The sequence below is a fragment of the Vigna unguiculata genome, chromosome 10 (assembly GCF_037176805.1).
Source record: "Vigna unguiculata cultivar grain cowpea cultivar isolate G323 ecotype 2 chromosome 10, ASM3717680v1, whole genome shotgun sequence".
In the NCBI taxonomy this organism is placed as follows: domain Eukaryota; kingdom Viridiplantae; phylum Streptophyta; class Magnoliopsida; order Fabales; family Fabaceae; genus Vigna; species Vigna unguiculata.
This window is the reverse complement of record NC_140801.1, coordinates 44,858,389-44,873,563: the sequence shown is the minus strand read 5'-3', so window position 1 is coordinate 44,873,563 and position 15,175 is coordinate 44,858,389. Positions and strand designations below refer to the sequence as shown.

The window sequence follows — 15,175 nt, the reverse complement described above, 5'->3', positions numbered from 1 at the left end:
CACATGCAGATTAAATTTTTATCGAAGTTAGAAGTTTGCAGTATTCTTCCACCGAAAAAAACTTACAGAAATTAACAAAAGATGTGGATAAAAAATTTAAAAAGTTTTAAGGAAAAATAAAGGAAGAAATGATATTACTAATAGCAAATAACAAATAAAGAAAGAATGAAGAACAAAGTAAGTTAAATTGTATACTTTAAAATACACATTTAAAAAAAAAAGAAAAATCAGATTACTTGAAACTTAGTTTTTTTTATGGATGACAAATCACAAAATTTGTTACTTGTTATTATAAAATAAGAATTACAACAAAATTTTGATTGATATAAGTTGACAAAAGAAAAGGAAATAGATAAAATAATACATATGTTTTCGTCATCTATTAAAATTATTTTACACCGATTACAATAAGATGTGAGAGTTAATTTTAGATTAAATATGTATTTTTTTTTCTTAACTTTCAATAAATTTTGGAGTTAGTCTATGATACAACACAACCCAATACCACTACAAGGCCCATAAGAGAGCATAAGAAACCTCACTAGATGAAGGATTTCATTTAAGTTAGTTTTGGTGATCACGTTTTAATTATATTAGTTATGGTTTGGAAGCCCAAAATAACATACGAATGTTTTTGTAATCCAGGGACACACCTGGTGTAACATCCATAAATCAATAAATAATGTATTACTTTATAAGCATTTTATTATATATTACTATTAATATATATATATATATATATATATATATATATATATATATATAAACTTATAGGTAAGCTAACATATCAAGTAAAAAAAAAAACAATTGGTATAATAATTTTGTTTCGGTTACAATACATAAATTTCATACATATCAATATGCATTCTGATACATGTACTGATTAGTTAATAGGTAAATAAAATAATAATAATATAATTGTAGAATATAAGTACATGATAAATATACGTATATATGTTGCAGCAAAAATGACGTACTGAAAGGATAAAAAAGATAAAATATCTTCTAACCATAATCTATAACTAACCTAATAAGAACTACACCATTAAAATACTTAGTTTAATTGAAACTAAGTAATCATTACTCTACCACTATAAATAGCAAGGAGATGTTAGAAGGCAAATGTGGAAAAAAATACGGGAAAAGCTGTAGTGAACAAAAATAGAAGAGAGGAAAATAACAGAGTGAGAGCGTAGTAGCAAACAGATCCACTTATCACCTTGGTGTTTTTTTTACAATAATTAAGGTAAGGGAAGGAGACATCCATCACTTTATCTTTTTACTTCGATTATTTGTTTTTATCTATTAGTAATTTTTATCTCGATATCTACCCTAAGTGAGGTGTCCCTAACCTCATTCTAATTTATATTTAGTTCCCAATCTTATTTATTTATTTTCAGTTATGCACTGGTCCTATTTATTTAATTTATATTTATTCTTATTTACTTATTTATATTTATTTCTAGTTACGTATTGACCCTTTTTATTCATTTATATCTATTTTAATTATTCATTGATCCTATCTATTTATTTATTTATATAATTATATGATTTAATATTGAAATAAAAATTATGATAAATAAAGATTAGATTAATGTAGTTGGAGGTATGACCTTGGGGATTTAAACGAGTTAGTATCACTCAAGATGAGATGTTCTTGAGTTACTTTGTTGGCCATGAACTCATTTATCCTGACTAGTCACTACAAAATTAATCAATATCTTTATAAAAGTATAATAAAGATCCCGTTTTATGGAATTGGAAGAATTTTCATTTCATTTTATTTATTATGATATGTTATTTTTTTTGGTGATATTTGTCTCACTTCCCTATTTCTTTTGATTGTGTGCGAAAAACAAAATTTTATAACATTATCATAGATGGCTGCTCCGAACACGCCTGATCCCTTCTTCGCCGACATTGTGGCTGTTTTTCCGGGAAATGCATGGCAAACCAATGTAGTGAATAATTCTGTAACATTTCAGGGAACGGGAAACTCTACCATTACTTTTCTCTCTGCTCCGAATGCACCGATTGTCATCGAAGGACAAATCGGAGTTACCTTTTATTTACCCCCAACAGTCCAAGTGAATCCTATCCATAACCTTTTCCCTCCACCTGTTTGATAAACCATATATGAGGGGGAAACTGTAAATAAATAATCCTTCTTCCTCTTCCAGTATAGGAAATATAAAATGTACTAAACAATGTGGATATAGGAAGTATATAGTATTGTAAATATATATATAAATGTGAATATTTTAAATATAATTATATCTTAGTGTATAAATTTTCGCCTCTAAATATTTATAAGTATACTATAATAAATAAATAAATAGAATATTTTTTTTATCGTCACACCTGGCCCATTACAACCTTATTTAGGATTGTTTTTGTTATGAATGAAGGGCAGAAAAAGCATTTTTATTAGTTTCCTCTTCCCTCTCTCTCACATCTTAGTATAGTTGTAGCCGTAATCTAACATTGGTGCTTTCATTGCTTTCTCTATGCCTTCCAAACCCCAATCTAAAGAAATAGAAGACATTCTTCATGCCATTCAAGATCGCCTTTTTGCCATCCAAATTCATATGGAGTCCCAAAAGCAACGTCAAGATGCCATAGAAACCAAACAGGAATCCCTACAGCCCTCCCTCTCAGCCCTTCTTGAGCAGGTATCATCCTTAACCCCTCCTGGTTCATCTTCCACCTCCATTCCTTATATTCCCCCCATTCCATGCCCAAGCACACTACTCCACGACCATGACAACACAACCTCTTCCCCATTCTCTTGCTGCTCCCCTACCACCACTGATTAGACCACCTAACCTTCAACTCGATTTTTTTGAAGGCCGTGAACCCCTAGATTGGTTATTCCAAGCTGATCAATATTTTGCCTTCTACCAAATACCTCCTGAACACTGTTTATCCATGGTAGCTTTCCATATGAAAGGACCAACCCTTAGCTGGTTTAAATGGATGCACCAAAACAATCTCCTCACCGATTGTCCCTCATTCACTCGTTCCCTTGAACTCCGTTTTGGCCCTTCTTCTTACACTAACCATCAAGCCAAACTTTTTAAGCTACAACAACACAACACTGTAACTGAATATCAAACTCGCTTTGAAAAAAATTGTAATTGTGTTATTGGCCTCTCTCCAGACACCATCCTCAACTACTTCCTTTCAAGTTCTTCAACCTGAAATTCGACAAGAACTCACCATCCTCAACCCTTACTCCATCTCTCAAGCCATTGGCCTGGCCAAAGTCATTGAGGATAAACTTCGTGACTCTAAACCTAAACCCTTCCGCCCAACCTCTCATACAAACCCCTTTAACCCTTCCACCTCGACACCTAATCGAACAACCCCAACCAACTCCACACCCTTTACCCTTCCTATTAAACGTCTCACACCAACACAATTACAAGAACATCGAGCCCAAGGGCTCTGCTACAATTGTGATGAAAAGTTCATCCTTGGCCACAAATGCTCTACCTCTAGATTCTTATTACTTTTGGATGATCCTGACACCCTACCTGACCCAGATCCACCCATTGATTCACCCACAATACCCGAAACCCATGACCTTGTCCATTTTCATCTCTCCACTCAAGCCCTCACAGGAACTCCATCCCCTCAAACCCTAAAATTCAAAGGCATCATCCATAACCTCCCTGTCATAGTCCTTATTGACTCTGGTAGTTCCCATAATATCTTGCAACCTCGAATTGCCAATCACTTCCACCTACCAATTAAACCTACCCCTCCCTTTTCAGTGATGGTAGGCAACGGTGCTTTCATTAACTATCAAGGCCTTTGCCCTTCAGTGAATATCTCCTTTCAGGACTCTACATTTTGCATCCCTTTTTACCTCCTCCCCATTGAAGGAGCAGATGTTGTCTTAGGCATTGAATGGTTACGCACCTTGGGACCCATCACATCTGATTTTTCCATCCCAAGTATCGCTTTCACTCACCACAACCAACACATTACGCTCCAAGCCACCACTACAACTTTAGCCACCCCAGCTAGTTATCACCAATTTTGCCAATTCCTCTCCATCCATGCCGTGGCCTCCATCCACCTATTATTTATGGAACCTCCCTCCACTTCACCACTCCCATTAGATATAAGCCTACAAACCCCTCCCATTAATGTCAAACCATACTGTTACCCTCACCCCCAAAAGGATACCATTTCCAAATTAATCTCAGAAATGCTTGAACAAGGTTTCATCAAACCAAGTACTAGCCCTTTTTCCTCCCTAGTACTCTTAGTCTGCAAAAAAGATGGCACATGGAGATTTTGTGTGGACTACAGAGCCCTTAATGCTGTCACTATTTGTGACCGTTTTCCTATTCCCACCATCGATGAATTGCTCGATGAATTAGGTTCGGCTACAGTTTTTATCTAAGTGCAGTTTTGCTACCACACAAGTGAGTTACTTGGGCCACCTCATCTCATCTGACGGAGTGGCCCCTGATCCAAACAAAGTGAAGGCCATCAATGACTGGCCCACACCATGATCACACACGGAGTTATGCGGTTTCCTCAGCCTCACCGGTTTTTATCGCAAGTTTGTACACCATTACGCCACACTCACCGCTCCTCTCACGAATTTATTACATGATCACAAGTTTACATGGCATTCATCGGCCTAACAAGCTTTTACACAATTCAAACTACATATGTCCGAAATACCTACCCTACATCTTCCCAACTTCACTGAACCATTCACCCTCGAAACTGATGCATTAGTCGTTGCCATTGGCGCTATCCTCAATCAAAATGACCACCCACTCACCTTCTTCAGCAAAAAAATGTGCCCCCGTCTACGTGCCGCATCAGTGTATGTACGAGAAATGTATGCAATCACAGAATCAGTCAAGAAATGGCGTCAGTACTTGTTGGGCAACCATTTCAAAATTTTCACAGATCAGAAAAGCTTAAACACACTCCTTTCCCAAACCATACAAACACCAGAACAACAGAAATGGACAGCTAAACTACAAGGTTATGATTTTGAAATCTTATACAAACTTGGAAAACAGAATATTGTTGCAGATGCACTATCCCGCCAAGAGACCCCCAACCCTTCACTGCTACTAGCCATATCCTCTCCCGTTCCAAACCTCCTTCAAGAACTTCAACACTTTTATTCCACCTCTGAAGGGAAGGCCCTCATTCAATCCTGCACTAAAGACCACCGATTACCTAGTCTCTTCTCAACATGCCAAAGGATCTTATTTTTTCAAAATCACATATTCCTCCCAGCTACACAAGATTTTCGACAGTGCATCCTCTATGAACTCCATGCATCACCTACGGCGGGTCACTCAGGACTCAAACCCACCCTTTCTAGAGTTGCAGCTTCGTTTTACTGGCCTGGGTGGAGTCAGGATGTCAAAACCTTCATTCAACAATGCTCCATTTGCCAAAGCAACAAATACCTGCCCCATAAATCACAAGGATTAATTCAACCTACCCACCCCTGCTCAGGTTTGGGAAGACCTCTCCATGGACTTTATCACACACTTACTAGCATCTGCAGGCCACACTATTATTTGGGTTATATGCGACCGCTTAACCAAGTACGCACATCTGATTGCCTTGCCCACAAGTTTCACTACCCCAAATCTGGCTCGTCGCTTCTCCATTGAGATTTGCCGCCTTCATGAAATTCTCAAGTCCATCATCTCTGATCGAGACCCACTCTTTATCAGCACATTCTGGCGTACCCTGTTTAAAGCACAGGGAACAACTCTCAAGTTCAGTTCCCCATATCACCCCCAAACCGACGGTCAAACATAAGTGTTGAATAGAGGCTTAGAAGCTTACCTGTGATGCTTCACCAGTGAGCACCCGCACAGTTGGTACCAATACCTGCATTTGGCAGAATTGTGGTACAACACATCTTACCACTCTGCCATTGCACCTCACCGTTCCAAGCACTATATGGTCGACCCCCACCCACGACCCTCGACATGCTACATACACCGCGCGCTGGCACCACCATTTCGGACCTCCTTAACCAACATACGCTTGTCCCTGACAACCTCAAAAACAACCTCTGACGCACTCGTCAACGTATGTCCGATCAAGCCAACCGTCACCGCTCGGACAGAAGTTTTGAGGTCCATGACTAGGTCTGGGTTCGCCTCCAACCTTACCGTCAACACTCGATCCATCGTCGACCCTGCGCCAAACTCGCACCCCGCTACTCAGGTCCTTACCAAATCCTCTGCCGCATAGGCATGGTCGCATATGAGCTTCGCCTCCCCCTACCTCACGCGTCCACCCGATGTTTCATGTTTCGATGTTAAGACCCTTTAGATGGAACCCTCCCTGTGCAACCCCAATCTCACGTTCCAATTCTGAAAACCCTCCCCTTAACTCACCCGTATCTAACCCTTTAGACGTGCAAACCCATTCCCCATCTACAACTTTAATTACACCGCCCACCTTCCACTGAAAATGTGCCACCTCATCCCCATCCAGCTGTCCCCCAATTTAGCTCACCTAACCCCCTCGAGTTTCCCTTCTCTACAACCCTCCCGCATATTCAAAACCCATTATCTACTTTTGCCACCTACCACATTAACTCCACCTCCCACACTCTCCAATAAAACCGTGCTACCTCAACCCACTCCAACGGCTCCCCAATTTAATTCCCCACCTAACCTCCTCGAGCCACACAACCCCACAACCATCCAGAACATTGACCAACCCCACACATTAAACCCTAGCCCAATACCCACTTCACCAATGCCACCCATTTCGGCCCAAACTCCCTCCATTCCCCACTTTGAGGACAAAGTGCAATCTTCAGGGGTAGGCAATGATACAACACAACCCAATACCACCACAAGGCCCATAAGAGAGCATAAAAAACCTCACTGGATGAAGGATTTCATTTAAGTTAGTTTTGGTGATCACGTTTTAATTATGTTAGTTATGGTTTGGAAGCCCAAAATAACATACGAATGTTTCTGTAATCCAGGGACACACCTGACCCATTACAACCTTATTTAGGGTTGCTTTTGTTATGAATGAAGGGCAGAAAAAACATTTTTATTAGTTTTCTCTTCCCTCTCTCACATTTTAGAATAGTTGTAGCCGTAACCTAACAGTCTATTTTAAAATTTTGGACTAATTTAGTCATTCATCTTTTGAAATACGTTAATTTAATACTTTTAGTCAAATTTTGTTAGGTTTATATGATGTTTTGTACACATTTCAGAATTGTATTTGAGTTGTTTATATTGTTTGAAACATTTTTACTTTAATGTTAAGTCAAATACTATTATGAAACGTGTTTGAAATGTCAAATAAGCTTAACAAAATTTGATCAAAATGATTGAATTCACGTATTTCGAAAAATAAAGAAATAAATTGGTTCGAAATTTTGAAATAGACTAATTCCAAAATTTATTGAAAGTTAAGAGACAAAAAACATATTTAACCTTCATTTCATTCATTTGCATATTTTAACAATAATAAACGAGAAAATTTGATTTGTTTATTATAAATTATTTCGTCTTAGACAGAGATAATAAAAGGTGCGTTTGTGTGATAATTCTTGTTATTTATTGTCCACTATTAATTCCTTAAACTCGGGTTTTTAAGTATCCTTAAATTCAGCTTTATAGAGTAATAATCTCAACAAATTAGCTTGTGATTAATGATAAAATAAAATTAATGATACAATAGATGAATGTTTAGTCTTTCTGAGTTAAATTTTTTTCATACACTGTCAATGATAAACTTGTGTATAAGCAATGAATCCTAACTCATACGATTTTAAAATAATTATATATACACAAGATAATTTATCACTTGAAAAGAAATATAATTTTTTTTAACAAATTATACAGTATATACACAATTTTCTGTAGCTTATATGATAAAATTATTGTCATTTGAAATGAGTGGTGGTTGTGCAAGAAAGCGACTTCAGGTGTAAATATGCATTGCAACTAGTGTTACCAATTGATGATACAAACAAAATTGATTTCTCCATCAATTAACATGAACATTTAATTTTGGATTGTATTCCAAATATCAACATCATTTTTTTTTCCAATTAATACAAACATTTTGTTTTTTCAATTAACATTATAATTCTATACAAAAAAAAAAAAACATTCATGCAATTAAGATGGTATTAACTGTTTAGAAGTAATAATTAATTGCATCAATAATCTTTTATAAAAAAAAAATTGAACCATACTTTTACTGAACTTAAATTGGAAACCCCTTTAAATGGGGTCAGATTCAATCTCATCACAAGGTACCAGATTTGATGGCATATTGTGTTTGATTAAAATTGATAAACTTGCACACCTTGACATATCATCATTTTACCTACTGTGTGTTAAGGAGTATAAAGATGAAAACAAAGATAACATTTTTCAAAATATTTTACCTAAAAAATCTCAAACAATGATATTCCAAGAGTAAATATTTTACCCATTTAGGAAATTTCAATAATTGCTATGGAAAAACCACTCTGCATTCTATTTTTATAGATGTTACATTTCATGAAAACTCATTGGTTATTAAAAGGTTGGCATTATGTGCAATCTGCATAAAATGTTCTGATTTTTTTTTTCTCTGCATAAGAAAGTTCAGATGGTCCTCTGATTAAGGAGATGAACATGGACCAATATTGATACATAAAGGAATCTGCAGCACAATCCCTCTGCAATAAAAAATACGACAAAACTTTGATACAGTTTTTCATGTGCATTTGATGTTGTTCTCTAATCAGAATTAGACATTTATCTCAATAAACAATGTTCACTTGATGTAAACTTTTTTGCTTTCCAAATTACTGAGATAAAACTCTGTTTCTAATCGGAGAACAACATTAAAAAGCACCGAAAGATGAAAACATCTAAGTTTTGTCCCAAATAATACACACCACCTATGATCAGACTAGATGTAAGAGAAATAGAAATGCAATAAAAGAAAGGGGCCAAGACATGTCCTAGGAAGCCATTGATACTTGTTTTCAATTGTGAACGTTGTCAGATATCACCATTACCTTGCTGAGCCTTTGACTCATAGAAGAGCCTTACAGTTGAGTAAATGGTAGAGGGTTCAGCCATGGCACCATTGCCATAATCTCCACAAGCTAACCTCTTTGTAACAGGTGGAATGAGAGAAATCCCAAGCTCATCAATGGCGATGAGATGCCGCTCGGTGAAAGGATTGTTCCACATAAGAGTGTTCATGGCTGGTGCAACAAAAAACGGCTTGCTGTAGTCCCAAGCTCGCACAATGCATGTCAGTAGATTGTCACACAACCCTCCAGCAATCTACAGCAACATATATTCAACTTACTTTAACAGAAACTCATTTGAACCCTTTAAAATATGTACACACAAAACTGAACACCAACAGATGGAAAGAAAAACACATCCTTTGTTGAACTTGCCTGCACGGTGTCATAGACTAGGTATGTCATAGACATGCCAGTTTGTTTAATCTATTTGGAGAAATATAAGCTATAACTTCAACTTGTTGTGACCATGTAGAAAAGACAATGTACCACCATTTTGTATACTATATGCTCAGAAGAACTCATTTATAACTTATTTAGGCTTTATCTTATGACATAAGCATTTGTGCAAATGTCTAGGAAAGAAAATGAAATAGATTATATAAGTAATTGGATTAAATATGTTTTTAGTCTTTAAACTATGTTTTTAGTCCTTAAACTTGGATGCGAAATTGAAATTCGTTATTGTCCCAAACTTTGATATATTTTGGTTTTCAAACTTCAAAAACGAATGAATATATAATCCTTTTAATCCAACTACATTAAATTTTTTTAACATGTCAAACATGTTTTATAATGAAGTGAGTTGTTTACACCGTTTTAATTAGTTCTAGATCAAATGTTAACCTGGAATACCGTTTAAGAAGCCCATAAAAATTTAATGCCATTAGGTTAAAAGGACTATACCCATTCATTTTTAAAATTTTGGGACCCAATTCTATCAAAGTTTGAAATAGGTACTAATTCCAATTTCGCGTCCAAGTTAAGAGACTAAAAACATATTTAACCCTTCGTAATTTATGCAGGGTAGCTATTGAAAGCAGTTTATAAGTTGCAACTTTTCTGCAAACAGCGTAATCATATTTTCTCTTCAATTGTAGAAACGACCAAAGCATTTATTCAATAAGCACTTGAGTTGTTTACCGAATAACATTCTTAATTACCTTGCCAAGGGTGTTTGCTGATAATGGAGCAATGACCATGATATCAGCCCATTTGCGAAGCTCAATGTGAAGCACATTATCACCAAGTTTCATCCAACTAGACCATTCATTGTCATCAGTGTATAAAGTTACATCCTTTGGCATTGAAGCTCTATCAATGAAATGCAAAGATGCACTTGTGGCAACTGCTCTTACATCAGCCCATTCAGAGAAACAATGACAAAGATTTGCAAATTTTACAGCAGCAACACTCCCACTAGCAGCAAGCAGAATCCGGGGCCTCCTTGGTGCAGCATCCACAACCATTGTTTCTCCCTCACCACTTGCAGGTTTTGAACCGGCCATCACCCAAAACCTTCCACAATGATCTTAAATTTCCATCATTCAAACACGAGTTTCAGCTCACTCTTTAAAAACCTTCAAATTGGTAGACTAAAACCCCTTTAGAGGACAGTTTATAGTTACTAAACATTTGAATCAGATTGATGTAAAAGGAAAAAAAAAAAGATCCTTAGTTATTGAACTAAAACTCACATATACATGCATCTAAAGTTTACTCTAACCATAGCCATACACAGCTAGCTTAACACCAATGAGAACATCTACCTCAAAAGTACTATATTCCTGTTGATAAAGTCTTTATGATAATTTTTTCTGTAAATACACACTGAAAAGAAAAGAAAGGTAAACTGAATTAAGTTTCTCTCATAAGCTTAAATTAATATATGCTCTTCAACTTTTCCAGAAGCTCTTAATTCAATCTCTCTAAAATCTGAGGTGAATTGGTTAATTTTAACTTGCTAAGAAATTTGGTTATTTTGCTTTGGTGCTTCCCTTAGAAAGAAATATATTATATCACAACTAAAGGTCAGTATCCTAAGAAAAAGTGTTTAATTCTAAGAAATGGTAAGACTAAATTCTTTTACCCTCAAAACAATTAAAAATCAACCTACACTAGAGATCACCCCATATTGTTCCTATAGTAATAAAAAGCTTTACCACTTAGTTCATATACTTAAACATATCCCATTCTAGTCCCTGTACACATTACTTATAATCATTTTTAGTCTTTATTCTTATAATCTTTAATCCTTTTTAGTCCCTAGAAAAGAAAAACTAGAAGTGATTAAAAATTACTTATGTCTAAACAAAAACGATTTTTTTTTTTGTTTAATATTGAAACCAAGAATGTAAAGATTTTACAATCATAGAAATCAAACATGTAATTAAACCATTATTATTAAAATCAACAATTTTACACTTCATGAACATCATGATTGAATGAAAAAAATAACAAATTAACCTTTTCCGTATATTCCAATTAAACTTACTTTAAATTATGATCACATTTACAAGTGTATACACTGTCAGGTACAGTATCCAAGGTAAAATCCAACACATCAGAGTTCAGCATTACAAATTCATTAATTATCTACATAATGCATTCCCTTCCCCCAAAACAAGAACCCTAGAGAGATTTCCTGCTTTAACAATCACAAATCACTCAAATAGAACAAAGCAGATTTTACAAAGAGGCCTAATTTGAACAGTGAATTCAAATTCGCAGAAGAAAGAGGAACAGTAGTGTCGAACAGAATCCTCCTAAATTGAACAAACATGTTCTAAAATCTGTTCACGGAAAAGTACAATTTCTATTCCCAGGAAACCCCACCATAGATTCGATCTACATTTTATTGAAAAAAAATATATTGGCAAAGGAAGATGAAGAAAATGTAAACAACAAAAGAAAGAGTAAGAAGAACATAACAAAGAGTGAAAGTAAAAGGAAAGAAGAAGTGGAACTAACCTAACGAAGTGAGGATGATTTCCCTGACAACACAACAAAACAACCTCAGCAACAAACTGACGCCGACAACACAGTCCGTTTGTTTCCTGTTAGTGTTTGTCCTGTCAGTATTCGAAAACAGATCCCGCTGAGGAGCTCACACCGTAAGATCTATTTATTTTCAATAAGAAAGAAGGAAGTGGATGGGAAAATAATTTTCTTACCAATTCATGTTGATTAATTTTTTATGAATATAGACCACTTTTATTTTTAAAGCATAATATTATATTTAATTATAGGAACTAAAGTATATATTCAATAGTCAATAAAGCAGTTAAAATCCTGAAAGGATATTGATTTTAATTTAATTTGAACAATTTAAAAAAAAAAAGCTTTTACAAGAAAAAAAAAAGGAAAAATATAAATTCTTTCATAAGTTAAAGTTACTTGATAGTTTTATAGAATATATAACAAACTATTTACAAATTAATTTGTTCAAAAAAATTTATTATATGATAAATTTATTTTATTTTACTTCATATTTTGTACTACTAAATTTTTTATAGAGTAATTTATCGAAACATGTTTATCATTTGTTTATGTTAACTTTATATTAACTTTATGTTATCAGTCAAAATATATGCACGCTTGTGTGTTATTTTTTTTTGTTAAAATACTTTTTTGTCTCAATTTTTGTCAATTTTTTTCAAATAAGTCCTAATTTTGGTTTTGTATTCAAATAGGTCCTAATTTTCGTCAATTTTGTTCAATTGGGTCCTTTTTTGCTAATACCGTTTAAATCATTAACGACCATGAACAATGACGTGTCATTTTGTGATTTTTTTGAATTTTAATTTTAATTTTTTTGATTATTTTTTGATTTTTTTAAATGTACACGTGTCAACCCTGTAGCATGTCACGCGTCACTTCGTGTTTTTTTGAATTTTTTTATTTTTTTATTTTTTTGAATTTTTTTTGAATTTTTTTGAATGTCCACGTGTCAACCTAGTAGCGTGCCACATATTAAAGTCAATGTTCTATATTCAATTTGGTCCCTATATTTGTTATTTTTGTTCAATTGAGTCCCAATTTTGGTTAAAATTAACCAATTTGGTCCCTCTTCAAATTGAAGCTAAATTTAATTTTTATATTAAAATTTAAATTTTTTATTAAATATTTTTATATAATATATTAAAATTCACATCATTCTAACTTTGATATAAAAATTAAATTTGATCACATCTTCGATAGGGACCAAATTGGTTAATGTTAACCAAAATTGAGACTAAATTGAACAAAAATAACAAATATAAGGACCAAATTGAATATATAACATTAACTTTGACACGTGACACGCTACTGTGTTGACACGTGGACATTTAAAAAAATATTTTAAAAAATTTTAAAAAATTCAAAAAAAAATTCAAAAAAAAATTCAAAAAAATTCAAAAAAATTCAAAAAAATTTAAAAAAACCACGAAGTGACACGTAACACGCTACTGGGTTGATACGTGTACATTTAAAAAATTTAAAATAAAAAACTTAAAAAAAAGATTCAAAAAAACCATGAAGTGACACGTGGCAGTTATTGTTCAGTGCCGTTAATGATTTAAACGGTGTTAGCAAAAAAGGACCACTCTGAACAAAATTGACGAAAATTAGAACCTATTTTAACACAAAACCAAAAATAGGACTTATTTGAAAAAAATGTGATGAAAATTGGGACAAAAAGGTATTTTAACCTCTTTTTTTTCTATTATAGTAAAATTTATTAAATTAAAAAATGAATTTTGTTAAAAATAATTATAGAAACAAATAGTTTGTATAATTTTTTAATATATAAATACTTTTTTATTATAAATAATTATGTAAATTATAATATTTTTATTATAATTAATTCTTTAAATTTTAAAAAGTGGTTATTAAAAGTAAATTAAAGAATAAATATGGACAAAAAAAATCTACGTATAAATTATCACAATTTTAAAATAACTTACTATACTTATTCATATTAAAATTCTCACTATATTAATGATCCATACTTAATGATAAATATATAAATATTTTATAACGATTCATAATAAAACATATTTTATTTCACTAATACAATTTTTTTCTTAGAAATGATAGACTTTATATTTAGAGTTGTTACTTTTAAGAGACCTATGTAAATATAAATTTAAAAATACAACAGACAGATACATTAAAAGATATAGTAATATAATTTCCTACATAAATTATAAATATAATATCCATTCATACACAACATATTGTAATAGTTTTTATGTTGCAGCTAAGTGGTCATAATTAGAGATGAAAACAATAAAGAAAATATTTTAAAAAATAGTGAAATGTCAATAATAAAATAAGTTATTGAAATATGAATTAAAATATGAATTAAAATCACTTCACAATTCAACTGCAAAAAATTCAAATTCAAATATTGTGATACCTCTTTTTCCTTTTCCATATACTCTCTTTCTCTCTCTGCTACCATTTTCACATAACAACACACTCCATTCTCACTCTACATTTCTCATTTCTTCCCTTTTTGTTTCCATTTGCCTTCTCTCTAACCAGAGAACTTGAGCTTCCATTCTGATCCATCCTCCATTTCTGTTGCAGCAAGCAAACCTGAGACCAGAACAGATACCCTTCCCCCAACTGAGTTTCCTTCTCATCCATGTAAGTCAACTTCAGTTTCCCCAATTCTCTTCAAATTTCAAAATTTTGGAGCTCCATTCTTACCAAATCGAATTAGGGTCCTATTCTCACTCTAAGTTTATGCATTCCAGTTCCTTTATGCAATTGAGGTGCCCCCTTGTTGAAAGTATTCGTGCTAATTGGTGATTTCTAGAGGTAAGGAAAACTGACTATTTTGCTTAAAATTTCGTATAGAATTATCCCTGATGACTTTGATTGCATGAATTTGTGTTTGTTTGATGTTTGGATCACTTGTTTGTGCTGAATTGGGATTGTTGGTATAAATTTCATGGCTCTGCATGTGAAAACAGATTGGAAATCTGTTGTTTTCGCCTAAGCGAGTAGTTCTCGCATGAGCGAAAACACTAGAAACTCACCTCTGTCCCTGCGCGAGTTCTCGTCTAGGCGAGCTGGGTTCGCTTGAACGAGAGACACTCTCGTATAAGCGAAACAACTTAG

The 15,175-nt window shown here is 33.7% G+C and overlaps 2 protein-coding genes across 4 annotated transcripts; one reads left to right on the top strand and one right to left on the bottom strand.

Moving 5' to 3' along the window:
• Positions 1–2,507: 2,507 nt before the first annotated feature.
• Positions 2,508–4,108, top strand: LOC146883309 (uncharacterized; the record flags this gene model as incomplete). Its single annotated transcript, XM_085667512.1, has 2 exons — positions 2,508–2,672; positions 3,161–4,108. Coding segments are annotated over exons 1-2 (1,113 nt in total), but the record flags the coding sequence as incomplete, so codon positions are not given.
• Positions 4,109–8,584: 4,476 nt separating this feature from the next.
• On the bottom strand, positions 8,585–12,250 carry LOC114165040 (phosphopantothenoylcysteine decarboxylase HAL3a). Of its 3 annotated transcripts, none has more exons than XM_028049669.2 (3): positions 12,035–12,250; positions 10,228–10,644; positions 8,585–9,320 (listed from the first exon to the last, which is right to left on the bottom strand). In XM_028049669.2, exons 2-3 carry the CDS (start codon positions 10,570–10,572, stop codon positions 9,030–9,032), a joined length of 636 nt encoding a protein of 211 aa, XP_027905470.1. In that variant the 5' UTR covers positions 10,573–10,644; positions 12,035–12,250; the 3' UTR covers positions 8,585–9,029. The 3 variants fall into 3 exon arrangements, with proteins under 3 accessions (XP_027905470.1, XP_027905472.1, XP_027905471.1); XM_028049671.2 differs by having other exon boundaries at positions 10,228–10,595; positions 12,035–12,191; XM_028049670.2 differs by having other exon boundaries at positions 10,228–10,659; positions 12,035–12,176.
• Positions 12,251–15,175: the final 2,925 nt, after the last annotated feature.